The sequence below is a fragment of the Hyaena hyaena genome, unplaced genomic scaffold (genome assembly GCF_003009895.1).
Source record: "Hyaena hyaena isolate Hyena2069 unplaced genomic scaffold, ASM300989v1 scaffold_75, whole genome shotgun sequence".
NCBI lineage: Eukaryota > Metazoa > Chordata > Mammalia > Carnivora > Hyaenidae > Hyaena > Hyaena hyaena.
This window is the reverse complement of record NW_024080707.1, coordinates 1,091,145-1,111,819: the sequence shown is the minus strand read 5'-3', so window position 1 is coordinate 1,111,819 and position 20,675 is coordinate 1,091,145. Positions and strand designations below refer to the sequence as shown.

Genomic DNA, 20,675 nt, shown 5'->3' with positions numbered 1-20,675 from the left:
TTATCTCTGTAATAGGACTTATTATAAGTTTTAATGTAATAAAACAATTAGTAGGTATGGAATTAGTAGGAATGTTAGATTGCTTTTAACAGAGGAGGTACCAGTGATAGGTGACTTGGTGAAAAAGTCTAAGCCTCTAAAGGAGGACTTTAAAAAAAAAAAAAGCTACAGGGGAAGAAGTTTCTACTCAGTATGACTCATTTTATTTTATTTTATTTAATGTTTTTTATTTATTTCTAGGAGAGAGAGAGAGAGAGAGACAGCGTGAGCAGGGGAGGGTCAGAGAGAGAGGGAGTCACAGACTGAAACAGGCTCCAGGCTCTGAGCTGGCAGTCAGCACAGGGGGCTCAAACCCACGAACCACGAGATCATGACCTAAGCGAAAGTCGGACGCTTAACCGACTAAGCCAGCCAGGAGCCCCAGTATGACTCATTTTAAATATGATCCCATCTGACTTTAGCATTCCCCCCAACCATGATCCTGGGATTAGCCGTGTGGCCTTCCAACTACATCCTTTGGTAGAAGTTACTCCCTAGATGGTATTGCAGGACTGACAGTCAGGCACACTCCCTGCACTGTCTTCTCTTCAGAGGAGAGCTTCCAATCCTGGATTATAAATCACCCGAGATCAAAGCTTATGTATTATTCAGATGTGTGTCCTCAGTATGGGAGCACAGTGTCTACCACAGAGCAAATGCTCAGTGAATGTATTTTAAATAGTCAGAAGCTGTTCTTCCAGAAGCTGCCCTATATCTTGTTAAGTGGCATCCTACCGCCCATGTGCAAACTTCCCACATGATAAGCACAAGCCTGAACCATTTTTAATTAATGAACATCAACTGGATTCCCCTGACTATATTCTACTCAATTGTCTAGACTTTGTCTATGTTTTGCTTTATCTTTGGGAAACAGGATCGTAACTGTCTGGCTGGACCTCTGGAATTCATTTCTATAATCAGGTTAATTCTTTTAGCTCATGAAGTTGTGTAAAGTCCTAGCATATGGTGCTAGACAGACAATGCGAAGAGCAGCGTCTCTTTTGGAAGGACTTCTGTGAGACCTCAGTGTAAAACTCTACATAAAAACTAGAAACTAGGAGCACCTGGGTAGCTCAGTTGGTTAAGCGTCTGACTTCCACTCAGGTCATGATCTCACAGTTTGTGAGTTTGAGCCCTGCATGGGGCTCTGTGCTGACAGCTCAGAGCCTGGAGCCTGCTTCAGATTCTGTGCCTCCCTCACTCTCTGTCCCTCCCATGCTCATGCTCATGCTCTGTTTCTCTCTCTCTCTTAAAAATAAGTAAATAAACATTTATCTCCTAAAGGATACAATCGCATCATCCCTAACTCTCAACATTTTCCTCTGGAACCTTATATTTTCCTAAATTGCTTGGCTTTTTGTGATCTGTAAATGGTTTGTGCTCATTATATTGATAACATGTTTTTTATCAACAATAAAAAATGAAAAAGGAATAGGCAAATTCATATAATTACATTCAATTTTAATTCAATAATCTACAAAGAATTCAATCACTTTTCCACATTCTTCCCAAAAGCAACATTAAAAAAAAAAAGCATTGTAAGAGGAAAAGAGATCTACTTCCTTTTCTAAGTTAAAAAGTGAAAATTTGGAACACCTGGTTGGCTCAGCTGGTTAAGCATCTGACTCTTGACTTCAGCTTAGGACACGATCTCATGGATTGTGAGATGGAGTCCTGTGTCTGACAGCACAGAGCCTGCTTGGGATTCTATCCCTCCCTCTCTCTCTGCCCCTCCCCTGCTTGTATTCTCTCTCTCTCAAAAATAAACAAACTTTAAGTAAGAAAATAAATAAATAAATAAATAAAAGCAAACATTTAATTATGATAAAAAATATAAACAGTTTAAATCAATAGTCCTTTTAGTAAATAAATTGAGGGACACCTGGCTGGCTCAGTTGGCAGAGCATGCAATTCTTGATCTCTAGGTCATGAGTTTGAGCCCCATATTGGGGGTAGAGATGAAAGAAAGAGAGAGGAAGGAAGGAAGGAAAGAAGGAATTGACATAGAATATATAAAGAAAAACTTACCTGGGGCACATGTGTGGCTCAGTTGGGAGAGCATCCAACTCTTGATTTAGGCTCAGGTCATGATCCCAGGGTCATGTGTTCAAGCCCCACATTAGGCTCTGCACTGACAGCCTGGTTGGGATTCTCTCTCTCCCTCTCTCTCTGCCCCTTCCCTGCTCACACATGAGTGTGCACTCTCTCTCTCTCTCAAAATAAATAAATACACGTTTTTAAAGAAAAACTTACCTGATAAATTTATCTGGATCTTTAAGTGACTCACGGCTGTCATCTCTCACTGTAAAGAAAAATATGAAAGGGTTCTGGTTGACTTGGAAGAAGGAATAAATGGTTTTATGTACACTCTTTCCAAACCCTTTAAAATAGTGATAAAAGAATGAAACTTAAGTATAAAACCTCAAGGAGAGCAAAAGAGAAAACAGTAAGAAAATCATCAAGACGAAAGGAGTCAAGTGGTAACCGTCTTAGTCAAAAATTTGAAATCGGATGACATGATGAGGGGACACCAATAAAAAGGATGTGAATTTACACTTCAGAACCTGAGAAAAAAATTTAGTAATTGGAGATGCCAGATGCCTCTGCCTATGTAATTTGTTGTACAAACCAGAGCAGAGAGTGAAAGGGGGTGCTAGAAATAATTATACCAGGACTGTCCCAGGCAGCCTGGGGTACATGAGCAGCCTTGTTATCAGTAAGAGAGACAGCGTCCAGGCCCAAATGAGGATGGCAGGATTTGGGAAGGTCACTGGGACCTCCGTCATCTGCGTTTGAGCTCAGAGCTTAGCGTGTTCTTGTCAATACGCCAAGGCGGAGACCTGAGACCTAGCTGTTCAGGCTAGACAAACATCACGTTATGGAAAGTTTGGGGAATGAGAGGCATTTGCATGTCTGCATACCAAATACCAGGCTTAGGCTTGGGCTAACAAAATTAATTCCAGACCACTGATTATGAGGGAGAAGTCCCCCATATATTCAAGGTATGTTCCTGCACAAGGCAGGGCCAAGCCTGCGGATTCTGGACAATAGTGGCTACAACCTTGTAGGCCTCGGGAAGGTAGAACTGATTGTAGCTACTTCAGTGTTTTCGAACAACAGAGAGGAAATTGCCCTTTTCTATCTGAAAACCCTTCAAATATTTGAAAACAGCTTTTACAGCTGCCTTTTATCATTTCTTCCATTAGCTAAATGTACACAGTTTCTTCAGCTCAGGGAACATGATGCTCCAGATTGAGCACGCCGGTAACCTGAGATGAGGGCCCAGCACACCAGAGTAGGGTAGGGTTTTCATACAACACGTACCTAGTGGAAGGGTACTTTCTGTTTAGTGGTTCACCTTAAGTTTGTGATTAGATAACTCCCAAGAAGTTCTGCTACCAAGCCAGCTCTCTCATTCTTTACTGGGAAATTTTATTGCTTTGATCCCAAATGAATAACTTTATGCTCATCCCATTAAATTCGGAGGCACAGGGAAGGGGAAGGCCTGGGTGAAGCTCTGACTCTGCAGCTTGCTCTCTGTGGCCTTAGGCCACCCACTTCATCAGCGACCCTCGGCTTCCTCCCTGCGGAAGTGGCTGAGTGTCAGATGAATAAGTGCATGTGAAAGCATTTTATAAACGATGAAGTAAAATCAGGATCTAAGTTTACTTGCATGTTTTTCATTCATTCTTTCTACAAGTTTTTATTCAATACCTACAACCAGACACTACACTGGGTACTGAGGGTGGAGTTCTAGCCTCTAATCCACGCCTCCAGAGAGGATACAATTCACTGCCTCCTGAGTTTCTCTTTTATACAATTATCTGTTCCAATTTTGTGTAACCTAAAACTATGGTAATTCCTTTTATGCTATTTCTAGAGCTCTTTATTATTGTTTATCTTTTAAACAATATGAAAGATGACTCTTGCAGCATTCTGGTGAGACATTTTTTTCAAGTTGTTACAAGTAGGGGCGCCTGGGTGGCTTAGTCGGTTGAGCATCTGACTTCAGGTCAGGTCATGATCTGATGGCTCATGAGTATGAGCCCTGTGTTAGGCTCTGTCTCTCTCTATCTCTCTCAGAAATAAATAAACATTTAAAAATGTTTTTAAGGGGCGCCTGGGTGGCTCAGTTGTTAAGAGTCCAACTTCGGCTCAGGTCATGATCTCACGGTTCGTGGGTTCGAGCCCCGCATTGGGTTCTGTGCTGACAGCTAGCTCAGAGCCTGGAGCCTGTTTCGGATTCTGTGTCTCCCTCTCTCTCTGCTCCTCCCCCACTTGTGCTCTGTCTCTCTCTGTCTCAAAAAAATAAAAATAAAAATGTTTTTAAAAGTGTTACAAGTAATTTATTCTCACTGGATGCAGTTTTGCACAGAAATCCACATAGTTCAAAACCCTCTAATTTAGAGTGAATGAGTTTTCTGCTACTTCTCCCCCGCCTCCCTCCCCCTTAGCAGCTGTCTCTGCTGTATCACAGACGCTCTTTCCCTCTGAAGCTGCAGGAGGTCCGTGTCTTTATGGTACCGCAGGCCCCACTCCTAGTCTGGCTGGGATGGCAGGCGAGCTGATAACCTTTTACTGTCTTGGATTTCCACATATTTCACCAACATAACTAAAGACTATGGTGAAAAGCTGCCCAACTTGTATTCACTCTGTCACTCCTGTGCAGGGAGATCGGGGGACTGGGGCAGCTTTCTGTCCAACGTGACAGCACGGCTGGAGACCCGAAGGGAGTGCAGGATGGCAGCTACCAGGCGGGAGGACAAAAGAAGGGACTCTTCAGTTCTTTTTCTCAGCCTTCCTTTTTGCAGGGCAAACCTAAAATCTATTGCACAGAATCATTTGCTATAGAAAATCCTTTAAAACCAGTTTTTAAATTTCCACTTACGAGACTGTGGACATAGCTTTGTTATAGAACCTTTTTCTATAATGATAGTACTGTAGGGCTCGCTGCGGGTTAAGTGATATAAACTGTTCACTCATTCATCCCACAGACAGTAGCTGAGTATGGAGGATACAGTTATGGATGCTGCCGCAGCCCAGTAGGTCAGCAATGCGTCAGAGGGAAGCAGGAGCACTCCTCTGTGTATAAACCAGTTTCCAAACTGTCACGTATTGGTTGAGGGACTCCACGACTATCACAATGTGTTTGAAGATACTGAAAAAGATGCCTTTCAACGCCGCGTGGTTTGCACCAGACCCAGAAGCCCTATGGAGGAGCACATGAACTCGGTCACCATTGCACAAACCTAGCTAACGAACTGGCAGGCGCTAGAAGGGGAGCGGAAAAAGAAAGAGTGGACATCTGAACCAAAAATTACATGAGAGCTCAGTCTGGCAGAGCGAGTCTGAACAGCAATTGGGGAAGGAATGCCAGCTATGACCCTTGGTTGCTGCGGGCTGCTGGCAGGGGGAGGGGCAGGACATAGAGGAAAGAACTGTCCCTAGAGGCCCAACCCTCATTTGTGGCAAATCCCTCTGGTCCTAAGAAGCCAATAGCATTACTCTGCTGACTGCACAGAGAACATGGGAGCAGTGGAGACGAAGGAGTAAGTCATGACGAGGTCACTGGCAGGATGAGAGTGAGCAAAACAAAGGTATATACATAGGTATATACAAAGGTGTGTATATATATATATATATAAATATACATACATATATACATACATATATATACATATATATACACATACATATATACATACATATATATACATATATATACACATACATATATACATACATATATATACATATATATACACATACATATATACATACATATATATACATATATATACACATACATATATACATACATATATATACATATATATACACATACATATATACATACATATATATATACCTTTTAAACACCACTGGTCAATAGAGCAGAAAGATTCAAGAGCCTCAGGTGTCATTTCCACATGGACTCTTAGAAGGAACACATTGGGGAAGAACTCTTCAGAACAAAGAGCTGAACATATTGCTTACTAATCAAGAAGAAAGGAGTTCCAGATCAGTAAGATCTGGGGTATTGCAGATGAAATCTGGGAAATATCCATTATAGATCAAAGGGTTAAAATCAGATGTCATGTCTCTGTGATGGGTAAATAAGTTTCAGTCAGTACCATCCATCCGTATGACCATAACATTTAAAAATCCTAACGGGGCGCCTGGGTGGCTTAGTCGGTTAAGCGTCCGACTTTCGCTTGGGTCATGATCTCGCGGTTCGTGGGTTCGAGCCCCGTGTCGGGCTCTGTGCTGACTGCCAGCTCGGAGCCTCGAGCCTGTTTCAGAGTCTGTGCCTCCCTCTCTCTCTCTGACCCTCCTCTGTTCACTCTGTCTCTCTCTCTCTCTTCCTAGAAATAAATAAAAATATTAAAAAAAAAAATCCTAAGCTTATGATCTCTGATAATCTTTAAAAAACAACTTTTGATTGCCTTTTTGATGACTGACTAGCTTGACAAAGCGGTGCAGTAGGAGAGATCTTAATATGATTTCATTACTGAATATGGATACAGAAAATATTCCCTTGTGTAACAGTTATTTGCTAGGTCATTTGTTTACTATAAATGCATAATTAATAATTGGCAAAAAACAATAAGTAGGCACTTCTTACATTGTGATGGTTGGCTGAAAAGTCTTAGAACTATTTGTTTGTACAGAGATTCATCTTTAATCAACATTTGGGCTGCTTCCAAATTCACTGGATTTTCTAGCACTGGATTAGAAAGCATAACCTATAAGAAAAAAATAGAGAAAATTTAGTTTTTAAAGTAAACTTTTTTGTCAGAGCAAAAAGATAAGCTGACACATACAAGAATAATAGCATTTATTAGATGTCTACTATGCCTCCATCTGGAGACAGATATGAAGACAAATGAGACGTTGTCCCTACTCTTCAGAAACTCTTGATCTACTTTAGTTTTATATTGTACATTCATGAGCCAAACAAAGCAAGTTATCAGTTCCTTCCTATGACCTATTTCTTTCTACCCCATGAATTTAAGTTCAATTTATGTATAAAGGAAACTAAACATTAGGAAACACTGAGACATTTCCATTAAAAAATCAAAGTTTACGTTTTATTTTTTTAATGTTTATTTGTTTTGAGAGATACAGATAGAGAGAGAGCATGCGCACAGGGAAGGAGCAGAGAGAGAGGGAGATAGAGAATCCCAAGCAGGCTCCAGGCCGCCAGTGCAGAGTCCCATGTGGGATTCCATCTCATGAAGTGCAAGGTCATGACCTGAGCCAAAATCCAGAGTCGAATGCTTAACCAACTGAGCCACCCAGGCACCGCAAAAGTTTACATTTTAACATAGACCATATTCAGATATGGATAAACAAGCATATGTATTAAGGCTCTGTATACTTCATTATTCCTCCAGATCACTGAATGATTAATTTGGTATCTGTGGTTTTCAACTGCTGCTGTAGCAAATTAGCACAAATTTAGCAGCTTAAACAATATGAATTTATTATCTCATATTTCTATAGGTGGGAAGTCTGGGGTGGTTAGGCTGGTTTCTCTTTTCCAGATTTAACAAGAGTAAAATCAAAGCGTCGACTGGCTGGGCTCTTATGAGAGGTTCTGAAAGAATCTGTTTCTAAGCACATTTAGGGTGTTTGTTAGCTGAATTCAGACCCTTGCATGTAGGACTGAAGTCCCTGTTTCTTTGCTGGCTGTTAGCTGGGGGCCATCCTTAGCTCCAAGAGGTCTCTTGCAGGTTACATTTGGACCCCTACATCTCAGAGAAATTGAGGTATAAAGAGCCTTTCTTATTCTTGGAATTGCTCCGATGCCCCCTCCTGCCACAACCATTTTCCTCCTTCCACTGTATGTCTCTGAGTGACTGTTCTGTCTTCCTCTTCTGTTGGTTAAGAGGCCATATAATTACCTGGGGTCCCCCTGTAAAATTCGGGGTTACCTTCCTATTTTAAGGTCAGTTGATTAGTAACCGTAATTCCATCTGCAAAGTCCCTTTACTGAATAATCAGATGATGGGAGTCTTAGAAGGATATCTTTAAAATCCTGCCTGCTATTGTATACGTGCATCTGGAGAAAATAGGGTGACCAGTAGTAACCAAACCTTAATAGTTCTGCTAGATCATGATCCTGTTTATTTAGCACCTCAAATTTTTATCATTCAACCAAACTGCAAATATTTATTCAATAATTCAGTATTTTGATGATTACAACATTCAAATTAGATAATAAAATGCAGCCAAAATAATAGCTACCAGAATACCTACGTGTAGATGCAGGTGGATAACTGTGGCTTATGTGTCATGGAAACGATGGCAGTCGTGACCAATGAAAGCAATAATCTGACATCTGATATTTCATAAGCAAGAAGATTTGCTGCTGTTATAGGAGTTTTTCTGTTTGGAAAACACATCTGAGCTATATTTCCAAGAATATTGTAAGTTGTTTGAATAAGGATTCAGTGTGGGCTGCACTATACCTTTCAAAGTGGGTAGGAACCAGATGAAACTTATCTTCAAGAACAAGCTTTTGGTCTTTGGCTGGAGAGATAATCTTACTCAGAGGCAGGTCCGGCAAAGTTTATTCAATCGTCTTCATGTTGACACTGTGCCCAAGACCTTTTCATATAATGTGTACACTAACTACTACACGTACTTAATGATTTTTAAGAACTGGAATATATTCAAACGTATAAATCAGACAGCCTGCTAAAATAGCAAAAAAATAAAGGTCCAACGTTTAAATTAGCCATGTGATAGCATGAAAGAACATCAAGCAGATTTCCAAAGGATAAGTACAAAAAGAACTGAAGCATCAGTAAGCAACTGTAACTGTAGCTACAATTTACAATTTTCAACTAGTTAAATTAAATGAATTTGGAATTCTTTTATGGATAGGTATTGGTATTTACCAATATTGAAGCATAAGTGTTCTTACAATCTTTTATAAGATTACAAAAGATTACAAAATTTTTAGGAGGAGATGATCAGTATAGTTGGACCTTAAAATCTTTTAAACAGGTTTCAAATGCTACTCCCTTGAAAAACAATGTGATAATTCTACATATGTCTCATCTGTTATTTAAAGGGAAGTATTCAGAAATGATGGTCTATCTGTGTACTGTCCATTACAGTAGGCACTGGCCATATAAATGAGAAATCAAGTTCTCCTCAGTTACAGTAGCCACATTTCAAGTTCTCGGTAGCCATGTGACTAGTGCTCACCATATTGGACATTTCCATCAGTGCACAAAGTTCTACTGGGTACTGCCGATCCTGAAGGGACTACTAAATAGTAATTAAAATATTAACTACAGCAATACAAAAATGACTTGAGATGAAATGCTAAGTGAAAAATAAGCAGGTCAAGTAATTTCTAGATATAAACCATAATTGAAACAACGTAATAATTCAGGTTCACTCTTTCACTGGTGTTACTTAGTACCTACTGGCAGCATTGTGCTGGGTAGGTACTGGGGAGCCACAGATGAATTGTACCTGTTCTGACCTCGACGAGCTTGTAGTTCAACAGGAGAAGACAGATAAGAAACTAGGATGTGCTTTACAGTATTACAGTGCTCTGAGAGAAATCTGTTTAGAGTACGACTCACTGGGTGGGGGACAAAAGAAATTCCTCAAACACCAAAGCCATCAATTCTACCTCTGAAAGAAGTCAGGAAAGGCATCCCAGTGGAGGACTCATTTGCCCCGACAATTCCGATGGGAGCATCTGCTTGCCAGACAGACTGAGCAAGAGGGAAGGAGAAAACGGGTTGTCAGGTGGAAACCAGACTGGGCACTTCTCGAGGTCCAAGACTTGCTTGAGTTTGTAACTTTAGAATTGAGAGCTCTATAAACGCTTTTTAACCTGAACTGCACCAAGCACTGTGAGTGAAGCAAAGCATGAGGACATAATACGAGTGGGGCATCATGGTGTGTTAGGGAGAGTATGAAGCCCAGGCGTGAGGACAAGTGAACCGTTTGTCAGGCAACAGAACTGAGCTTGACCCTGTAGTTAATGTGGAACTGAAAGATTTTAAGCAAAATCATAGGAGAAAACATTACAGGGGAATGTTAATAACAGCAGGGTTAGGGGTTTTCTTTATGACTATCAGTGATTTTCTTTTCCTTTTACTCTCTTACAGATCTTCTGGAATGTGAGCATGTTTGTTTTATCAATCTCTCTGAAAACTAAAAAAACAAACAACTGTGCCATCTACTGGCTTTCCATGATATATTTGGCAGTGCTTTGCTGTCACTTCGCATTACTGGTTAAAGGTAAGAACAATCATAATATTAACCAGTTGTTATTGGGTTTTTTTCTTGGACCATTCATGATTCTAAGTACATGTGCTAATTTATTTAATCCTCACGAGTTATACAAGGGAGTTACGAACAGCCCCATTTTACTGATGGAGAAATCCAGGTATTTAGAAGTGAAGAAATTTGTCCAATGGTACAAAGGTGTGATGTGAAGTGACAGAACTAAGCACTCTAAATGCAGAGCCCCAAATCTTCCTTTTATTAAATTATTCTGCAATTCAAATTGTCTATCATTTCATTCTAGATATCCCTCATTCTTTATATCTTGGGAACATTCAGTTGTACTACTCTTAAGGCAGATCTTAATTTGGGTGAAAGAGATAGGAATATGACTCACTTTGAAGGAATCCAGAAGATCAATCCCACATATTTGCATATCACACTCAATTACTTCTTTCCAGTGTTTGCTCAAATCTCTCTTCCCAAACATGGCAGCACAGGTAGGTGCTCAGTACATATTTGTAGAATGAATGAACGAATAAATTTGAGCATTAATCTTTAAAAAAGATTGCTTTCCTCAGTACATGAAGATGACTAGACAATTTTTTTTTCAAAAATAAGAAATAGGATTTCTAACTCTACATGATTGAGAGAATTCAAGTAAGCCAGAATATTTTATTCTCTAAGTATTCCAGGTAATCAACATTTAATAGTATATCTTCAGATATTATTAAAGGTGTAAGTAGGTCCATGGAAAAGACATTGCTGGGCTGAATTTGTAGGTGATCAGAGCAAGTGCTACCGAAATAATTTATTTTATCACCAGATGAGAAAGGAGACTCATTAAGGGCCAGAAATAACACAACACTAAGGCATGCTTCTTAGGACCATGCATCCAAGGGGCAAGGGGGAATTCCAGAAAGAGGCAACAGTCTGAGGGGAGGGAAAAAAATCTCTGATTTAATTATTTCCTGGGCTTGATATGAAAGCTTATAAAAGAGCGAGCAGCTAGCACTGTCAGAGCTGTGCTAGCTGATAAAGCTGAACATTTTAAGTTGCAGCTATTTGATTCACCTCTCGGAGCAAGGCAAGATTCATGAATGAAGAAAGATCATATCCAATGTTACAAAGTGAAGTTAGAAGTCAAAAGAAAACTTAAGACTGTATTTCTAGAATTGAAACCATCCAGTTCTTTTTAAAATAAAATATGTATTCTCTCAGTGTAAAGGGTACTATCAATTCACTTTAAAATAATAATCTTTAGGGGCGCCCGGGTGGCTTAGTTGGTTATCATCCGACTTTCGCTTAGGTCATGATCTCGCGGTTCGTGGGTTCGAGCCCCGCGTCGGGCTCTGTGCTGGCTGCCAGCTCAGAACCTGGAGCCTGTTTCAGTCTGTGACTCCCTCTCTCTCTGACCCTCCTCTGCTCACTCTTTCTCTCTCCTAGAAATAATAAATTTAAAAAATTTTTAATAAAAAAAATAATCTTTATAAGTTCCATTTTATAGCCTTGGTATAAAAATGTTATTGATTTACATAAGATTACTCAAATCCTTCAAATGTTTAAATATGCATTGTACGTCTTATTCCTTATATTTTGAATAACTGGGAGAGTTGAAAGTATTAAAGAGAACATTAGGAGGGTTTGGGTGGCTCAGCCGTTTAAGCATTTGACTCTTGATTTTGAGGTCATGATCTCACAGTCATGAGATTGAGCCCCATGTTGGGCTCTGAGCTGACAGTGTGAAGCCTGTTTGGGATCCTCTCTCTCTCTCTGCCTCTCCTCACTTCTCAAAATAAATAAACTTATAAACAAAATTAAAGAGAGCACTGTATTACTCTGTTCTTACCTGGAGGGTAAGTAAGATGCTGCTCAATGTATAGCTTGTATTCCACTTAGCAGGGTCGTCCAAAAAATCTATACAGGCTCGACCAGTATTTTGGTCTACTGTATTGAAATAATACATTAATATTGACACATATAATAAAATTATTATTTACAACTTATGAACATCAAAATATCATAGGCAAAATTAGAAAGCAGATGAGAAAGTAGAAAAGTATTTTCAGTGAATGTGACTGGCAGTTTACATAGCGTAGCTGTTAAAAGTATGGGCTTTGGTGTCAGACACACATTGATCTGAATGTTGACTCCCCCACTTTACCTCCCTAGGTCTCACTTTTCTAGTGTGTGAAAGAGGGATATGATGAAAGAACGTATCTTCACTGAAAAGAATTAAAGAATCAAGTAGCAAATGACATGGTAGTAAATCCTCCCAAATGACATGGTAGCAAATCCTCCCAAAATGATTGATATTACTATTAATAAGTTTGATTAATATATAAAAACTTTTGTAAATGAATAAGAGAAACATGCCTACCCTAATAGAAAAATCTTGAGAGAAAAAATGAAGAGGTGAAAAGAAAATTTTGAAAAGGTGAAAAGAGAGATGCTGGACTTGACACTGTATTGTGAAACTACAATAATTATAACCGCAGAGTAGGATGTGAGATTCAACAATGTGATAAGAGCCTTTAGAAACAAATCCTACTATGTATTACAATTGTTGTATGTTAAAGTGTAATCATGAGTCAGTAGCAAAAGAAAAGATTATCGATGGCATTAACAAGCGTTGTACAAACTACTCATTGTCCTCTGGTATTCACTCTTCCTTTCTTCCATTTCTTCCGTGATAAGAAGCTCTATGCCTGCCCACATCTTCATCCCTTTGTGTGGCTTTAGATAAATACATGGTTGCCCACGTTTTCCCCAGCCTTTCCTGCAGCAAGAGGCGGCCATGTAACTGAGTTGTACTTGTGGGATACCAGCAGAAGGAAAGTGTGCAACTTCTACATCATACTTCCTGAAGGAAGCTGTTTTGCCCTCTGTGTTTCCCCCTTCCCACTGGCTGGCAATGGTCACAGGGTAAATGCCTTACGTCCAGAAATGATACCGCCTGTTGAGGACAGCAAAACCTCCCTGCCAGCTTTGTTCTGTTATATAAGGATTGGAAAGATATATAGGAGGTTGGCACATCCCCTGACACAGTTCATTAACTAAATCAATACATTATTTTATTAAAAAATTTTTTAATGTTTTTTTTTGTTTTTGGGGAGGGAGGGAGGAGCAGAGAGAGAGGGAGACACAGAATCCAAAGCAGGATCCAGGCTCCAAGATGTCAGCACAGAGACCAGCGTGGGGCTCAGACCCGTGAACCACAGCTTATGACCTGAGCCAAAGTCGAATGCTTAACCACTGAGCCTCTCAGGCACCCCAGTTAACTAAATCAGTATTTTAAAGAAAGAATAGAGTTAAATATGAAAAATAAGACTATAGAACAACTAAAAGAATATTAAAATATGATCTGATTGTGTTTGGGGAAAGGATAATCGAAGTTTAAAGATAATTACAAAAATTTCAAAGGACAAGACTGATAGATATGATTACATACAATTTTTTAAATCCCGGATATAAAAGAACCAGCATAAGCAAAATTTAAAAACTAGTAACAAAGGGAAATACTTGCAACATCTAAGACAATGTGATAACATTGTTAAGTCTGACAATTTGCAAAATAAGAAATACAATAAACGGACATGAAAACATGCTTAAGTCACAAATATTCAAAGAAGTGCTTATTAAAATAACAGTGAGATTCTTATAAAATAGGCAAAAAAAAAAAAGCTCTGAAGTTTCAGTGCCCAGATTTGGAGAGTGCTAAAATGAGAACTTTACACAGTTACTGGTAGTAGTGTAAATAACATCTCGAAAGGCAACTTGGCTTTATGTATCTAAAGACTTAGAACTATATAGAGCCATCTTTTGGAGTTTGGGGGCTAATAAATAATACTCCACGCCTCCCAAGCTCATATATAATGAAACAGACCTAAGTGTTGAAAGACAGAAGTAAAAATCACCAACTTTACTGTAGGTAAGACTGTGCATGATCAACGGCTTTAATCGACCTCCACAAAAAGCCCCCCTGATTTTAACTTAACATGAAAATTGAAGGCCTGCCTGGAGAAAGTGAGATGGCAGCCATTCTAAGGGAAGGCTGGCTGGAAAGAAAATGTTGAGAAAGTGATGAGCCACACATGTTCAATTTTTCTTCCTAGTTCCCCAACAGATACGTCACTCAAGGAGTGAGGGAGGGACAGACAGCAATCACAAGTTTTCTATACTTTCCCTCCTAGAAGCAGAACGTCTTTGTACCTTGTGGGAAGGTGTGACGACTATGGGTTAAGACCAACCTCCCACTATACTTAACCAGTAACTTCATTCGTGTTTATTTTAAGCAAATAATAGAAAATATATGCAATGAATTTTGTACCATAAATTTAATTTTATCCCTTAAAAATAGGGATTTTTTGGGGTGCCTGGGTAGCTTAGTTGGTTAAGTGGACGATTTCAGCCCAGGTCATGATCTCATGGTTCCTGAGTTTGAGCCCCGTGTCGGGCTCTGTGCTGACAGCTAGCTCAGAGCCTGGAGCCTGTTTCGGATTCTGTGCCTCCCTCTCTCTCTGGCCCTCCCCTGCTCATGCTCTGTTTCTCTCTGTCTCAATAATGAATTTTTAAAAAACATAAAAAATAGGGATTTTTTTGATTACAAAGTAATAATGTACTTGGAAAAATTATATAAAAGTTTTCATAAAGTATGGAAACTCTCTTGCCTACTAATGCCACTCATTAGAGCTACTACTAGTTGGTCTATACAAATATACGCACACATGTGTACGTGTGACTGTGTATACAGTTTTTGTTTTTTTAATTAAATGGAATTATATCTTACATATAGGATATATTACATATATATTTTTATATATGTTTTTATATATATGAATATATATATATATTTTATATTACATATGTATTACATATATATTTATATATATAAAAATGATATTACATATCCTTTTGTATTTATTGTTTTTTGAAGTGGTTTTTTTTTCATTTAACAGCGAATCATCAACATATTTCTGGACTTATTTATTTATATTTTTATTTATTTGAAGAGCTTGTGTGGGTGAGAGCAGGAGAGGGGCAGAGAGAGACAGAATTCCAGGTAGGCTCTGCACCATCAGCACAGAGCGTGATGTGGGGCTTGATCTCACAAACTGCAAGATCATGACTTGAGCCAAAGTCAAGAGTCGGATGCTTAACCGACTGACCCACCCAGGTGACCCTGGACATATTTATTAAAAAATATTTGAACACCAGATATATGCCAATAAGTTAATATTCTTGGAATATAGCAATGACCAAAAAGTCTTGCTTTTATATATCTTCCTTGCTATATATATAGGTGTAAGATATTTTATTTAAAAGTTCCAATATTAATGGACACTGGGGTTTATTTCCCTTTTTACTATTCCCAACATTGTTACTGGGAACAAAAATCTTTAATACTAAACATACTCTTCCACACATGTGCTAGTATTTCTATGGAATGATTTATAAATCCAGTATTACACAAATTTAGGGCTGTTTGTACTTTATTGCTGATTAGAAACTGTCAAATTACTTCCCACATAGGTCACACGAAGGTCATCATTATGTCAGAGAGCCCATGTTTGCCCACCCCTATTAAAATTATGTAGATTTTTAACGTTTTTTAAAAATAAGCAATGAATCATAATTTTTTATTTTAATATGCATTTATTTTCTTACTAGTGTGGCTGAACATCCTTTTGTATTTATTTTTGTTATGTTTCTTCTATCAAAGGTTTGTTTATAACCATTGCCCATTTTCTATTGCTTTAATTTTTCTTATTGATTCTTAAGTGTTCTTTATATGTTGTAGATGTTCTGTTCTCATTGCAAATATTTTCCCTTGGTTTGCAAAAATCATGTGTTTTGTCTCTGTTTATAATATTGTTGGACATAGAGAAGTTTCAAAAAATTCATATAGTTTAATGTGCCATGATTTTTTCATGGATTCTAGGTTTTATCATATTTAAAAAGACCTTCCTCATCAAGCTGATAAAAATTCTATCAGATTTTCTTCTTTTTACTATATTTTCTTCTTTTTAGATTTTTTGGTGCACCAGGAATTCACTTTGTATATAACCTGAAAAACAATCTAACTCATTTCTTTCTAAAATGTTAATTTGTCAGTGCATCATTTATGATAAAAAAAAATTAGATCAATGAGACTATTGAACAATATGAGAATAGTTAAGCTTATCATATGGTCATCAAAAATGACCTCTTGAAGAATGTTTAATAGTATATGTGCTGCCGAAGCGAGCACTTGAAGAATGTTTAATAAAGAAGGAATAAACATGTCATTTTTCAAACTTCATATATGATACTTCAACTATGTAGAAGAAGTATATACATAGTAAAAAGAAAATAAATTTGTTTAAGAGTTGAGAGTAATAGTTCTCTGAGTTAGGATTCAAGTTGATAATTTTTTCCTGCCTTTTAATATTTTACCCAATAAGCATGCTTACTAATAGAACCATAACAGAGTTGTTAAAAAAGAGACATTCTTAAACACTTATGAGGAACAAGGATAATATGGACAGAAACACAGTAAAGAAATCTCATTTGGTCCTTACCATTTGGATGAAAAGGAATTGTTAAGAATTTCACAACTGGAGGGGCAAAATTGTACTCCGATGTAAAATTTATTATCAGTTGGAAGTATAATTCTACGATAAAGAAACAAACATTTTTACAAAAGTGTCATGTTGCACTGATTAACTGAAACCTGAAGTTTCTCTACGGGTGAGACTCCTCAAGGTCCCTGGATTTTTATTTATAGTAAATTGGATCATAGGGTAGAGAGACTCCTCGACACAGTATAATAGACTCCTCACAATCTAATCCCACTGTGTTTTCAGCCCTTCTCTCCGCCAACTCCATCCCCTGACACCTGCCTCCTGCACCAAATTGCTCATATTTACTGAACTCACTGTTCCAGAACCATCTCTTGTCAATAAGCTTTTGCCATACTGTTTACTCAGGCTGAATTTCCTTCCCCTCCTTTTAAACCTGACAAACTTTTACTCGTTCTTGGGATTCAACTCAACTGTCACTTCCCTGAGAAGCCACTCCTGATTTTCCAAGGTGAAATTAACTAAGCACTGCCTCCTCAGCATTCCATCCAAAATCCATTAATATCACATATTATATTTTATTATAATTATTCACTTATGTTTTCTCCCCCACTTCACTCAACAAATCAGTCTTGCTAATCCACAAAGAAAGAGTGCATGGTCATTAAAGTTTATAGTGGTCCAGTCTTCTGAAAAATTTGATTTATGAACATTTAGGGGAAAATTGTACAGGAAAGAAATGAGAGATAATTGTGGGATTTTTATGCAAGTAGGAACTTTGATAGTTATTCTCTGATTTCAAAGAAGACTTACATGATATTCCCAATTGATACACTTTATTGCGTCTGATTCTTAAAATTGTAATAACATTAAAATTTGGCATAAAGAAAAATTCAAATCTAAAATTTCCACCTATGTTGACAAATGGCAAGAAATTAAAACACATAATGAAAAAATAACACATGAATACTTTTAAATTTCTAGAGAATTTATATATTGTAACCTTATTATATACATGTAAAGAAAAGAGGCTAATAATGGCATGAAGACTTTTCAAAAGCAAATTAGTTTTGAAAACACAAACCTTGCCAAAATGTATTCTGTAGACCTTGAATATCAGCTCCCCATTCCATTAGATCTTCACTTACAGGAAAGGCAGTAATACCCTTTAATTTAAAAAATAAATCAAAGCAGAAGAAAAGATTAAATATCACAGCTTTGAAGATCAGATGTCAAGTTACAATGAATTCCAAAAACTCCACATTTTCTTTTCCTGATAAATTTACTTATTTATTTGTTGATTTGGGGAGAAGCTATAGATTGGCTTATTACACAGAAGTTAAGGCAGATTCCAAGAAATACACACAATAGTAAATTTAAAATAAATCGTAACCATGGAAATTATAAGTGGGACTACAAGGTCAAGATTGAGATGTGTGGCTTATGTAAATCAATAGCTAATTTAAGATTTCAAATAGAAAAGAAGGAAATAGTTGGAAAGCATGCATTTCTTCAAAGCTTTAAAAAACTATATGGATGCTATATTGAAGGAATGAAATAAAAAATTCTCATGAAGAAAAACACAATTCCAAAATTATGCTTGTTTATAAAAATAAAATTTTCATCCACTTGAGGTACTGTCTCAATGGAGGGACAAAAATGTATTTCATGGAAAACTTTATCATTTATGCTGAGGAATACTTAAATATAGTCAACAAATATTTCTGAGCAACCACATCGTTATTAAGTATGTTAAATGCTAGTCTGGATAAACATTATAATATTTCCGTGATCTCCATTAGCTGTATTTACATATCACTTCTCCCTCCATCAAATTCTCTTTTACCAGAGAACCACAAAGTTCAGGGAGAGCAGAAACGACATCAAACGTTAGGTTTGTGCATCTGGGATGTTTGTTGTTGGACTCGTAATTGGTCCTAACATGTGCAGTGAAGACAACACTTCTATAGCAGGGGGCAAAACAGAAAAAAACCACTAAACTACACCTGAAGCCGCTGTTGGTAGCCCTCCCTCGAAGGTGGTTTTCTTTCCATTCTTTCTCTCAAGTACTCCCTCCTCCTCCCTTCCATTTTTTATTCTCCAAAAACATAAGTGATAACATCAGCCTGCAGCACCTATGGACCTCACTGTGGTGGCATTCAGGGCAAAGCCTTCCTCTGGGTTAAAATTATAAAGGAAAGGCACTCATGCATTGCCTATGATAGCAGTTGGTGAAAAGTGCACTAGACAGTGATTAGTAGAACTTGAGACTTAAGAGCAAGGGGTTTGGAATCAGAAAACTCTATAATAGAAACCTGGGGCCAAATATTTACTGAGCCTTTCTAAGACTTAGGTTTCTGGTAGGTAAAACAAAACACTACTTAAAAAAACAAAGTTTGTTTATTTTAGGGAAGGAGGGGCAGAGAGAGAAAGAGAGAGAGAATCTCAAGCAGGCTCCACACCACCAGAGCAGAGCTGGCCGCGGGGATTGAACTCACCTGACAGTGAGATCATGACCTGAGCTGAAATCAAGGCTCAGATGCTTAACTGACTGAGCCACCCAGGCACCCCAACACTACTTGTTTTATGATATTGTAATTAATGAGCACAACCATGCACCTACTAGTTACAAGTTGATATTCAGGGCTTAAATATGCATAAATTACTTAGCACAATGCGCTCAATATTAACTATTATTATGAAGTAATAACAATTATTATTATAGAGTGTTACAGTGCAATTAGGTCATTAAATAACAAGGCTATAGTGGCAAATTAGTTTTAACTAAATTATGCCTTCTAGAATGAACACGGATCAAAATGTTTTTAAAAAGTTTGTACCCCAACGAAACACATCCCTCCAGGTCCCCAGTACTTACCTTCAAATTGTTCTCCTTCAACTCTTGGAAGTCTCTTTCCAGCAAGAAGTAAGCCCTGCAGTGCATGATAAGGCAGCAAAGGGTCTGGCACTTGACCCCACGCTTCTAGGATGTACTCTGAGACAGATGTCTGAGATCACCGGCCACTCTCCCACTCTGACCTAAATCTTGTTTTCTAGAGCCCCAGAACGCTGTGTCCTCCCAAGAGAAGTGTCTCTAAACTAGACATAGAACAGTGACTCTTTTTTCTCCTCTGACTTCAAGAAGGAAAACCGTGCCCAACTGCGGTGTGTCACCGCAGTGACAGCCCACAGCCCAGTCTCAAGGAGAACTTGGATGAGCACTTGGGACAACCCGCGTTGTTCGTGCGCGAAGCGAGCGGGAGAGGTGAAGTGTGGAGCAGCGTGGGGCGCTCGTTAGTCGGGTAGTTTACGTTTCACAGGTGTAACTGGGTGCCTGCTTCCCTGGAGGTCGCAAATCGGTTGCCAAGCAACAGAACCCTGCAGGAAAGGAGTGAGGGAGCATGGCTGCCCCCCATCCAATCAGCGATGGGGGCGGTCCTCTGGAAGCCTTCGCAGCCAATCGGCCAACCGTTTCACTTTGACAGCCCGGTGAGATCCGTTGTCAAGGCAACAACTTCCTCCCACCCCTACGCCAACTCAGTCCACCAAGGTGAACTGTACCCAATTAGTGTAGAGGGTGGGGCTAAAGGCCCAGGATCTTCCAGAAGCCTTCACTCGGAAGTCCTTCTCGGAAATGCTTGCACTCTTCTTTGAATATCAGACACTGTCTGGTAATAAGTAATCACTAAGTACAAGTCTGAGCTTATTAATCATAACGTATATGGCAAGCTAGCAGTCACAATACGTTCACATATATTACTATGTCGTCAAACCCTACAGTTACTTTGGGAGGATGCTCCGGGAACCAGGGAAGTACTT

General features: G+C 38.5%; 1 protein-coding gene across 8 annotated transcripts in view; it reads right to left on the bottom strand.

Moving 5' to 3' along the window:
- UBE2U (ubiquitin conjugating enzyme E2 U) overlaps positions 1–20,367 on the bottom strand; it is a 53,057-nt gene extending 32,690 nt beyond the window's left edge. For 3 of the 8 annotated variants that reach the window (XM_039233446.1, XM_039233448.1, XM_039233449.1), the window contains exons 1-6: positions 19,735–20,367; positions 17,941–18,022; positions 16,857–16,949; positions 12,146–12,243; positions 6,665–6,785; positions 2,293–2,341 (exon numbers count right to left, since the gene is read on the bottom strand). In XM_039233446.1, the coding sequence (XP_039089377.1) occupies positions 2,293–2,341; positions 6,665–6,785; positions 12,146–12,243; positions 16,857–16,949; positions 17,941–18,022; positions 19,735–19,800 (509 nt within the window). In that variant the 5' untranslated portion in view covers positions 19,801–20,367. Of the gene's footprint in view, positions 1–2,292; positions 2,342–6,664; positions 6,786–12,145; positions 12,244–16,856; positions 16,950–17,940; positions 18,023–19,734 lie in introns of those variants that run through there. The other 5 variants (XM_039233447.1, XM_039233445.1, XM_039233443.1 and 2 more) reach the window with 5 other exon arrangements.
- Positions 20,368–20,675: the final 308 nt, after the last annotated feature.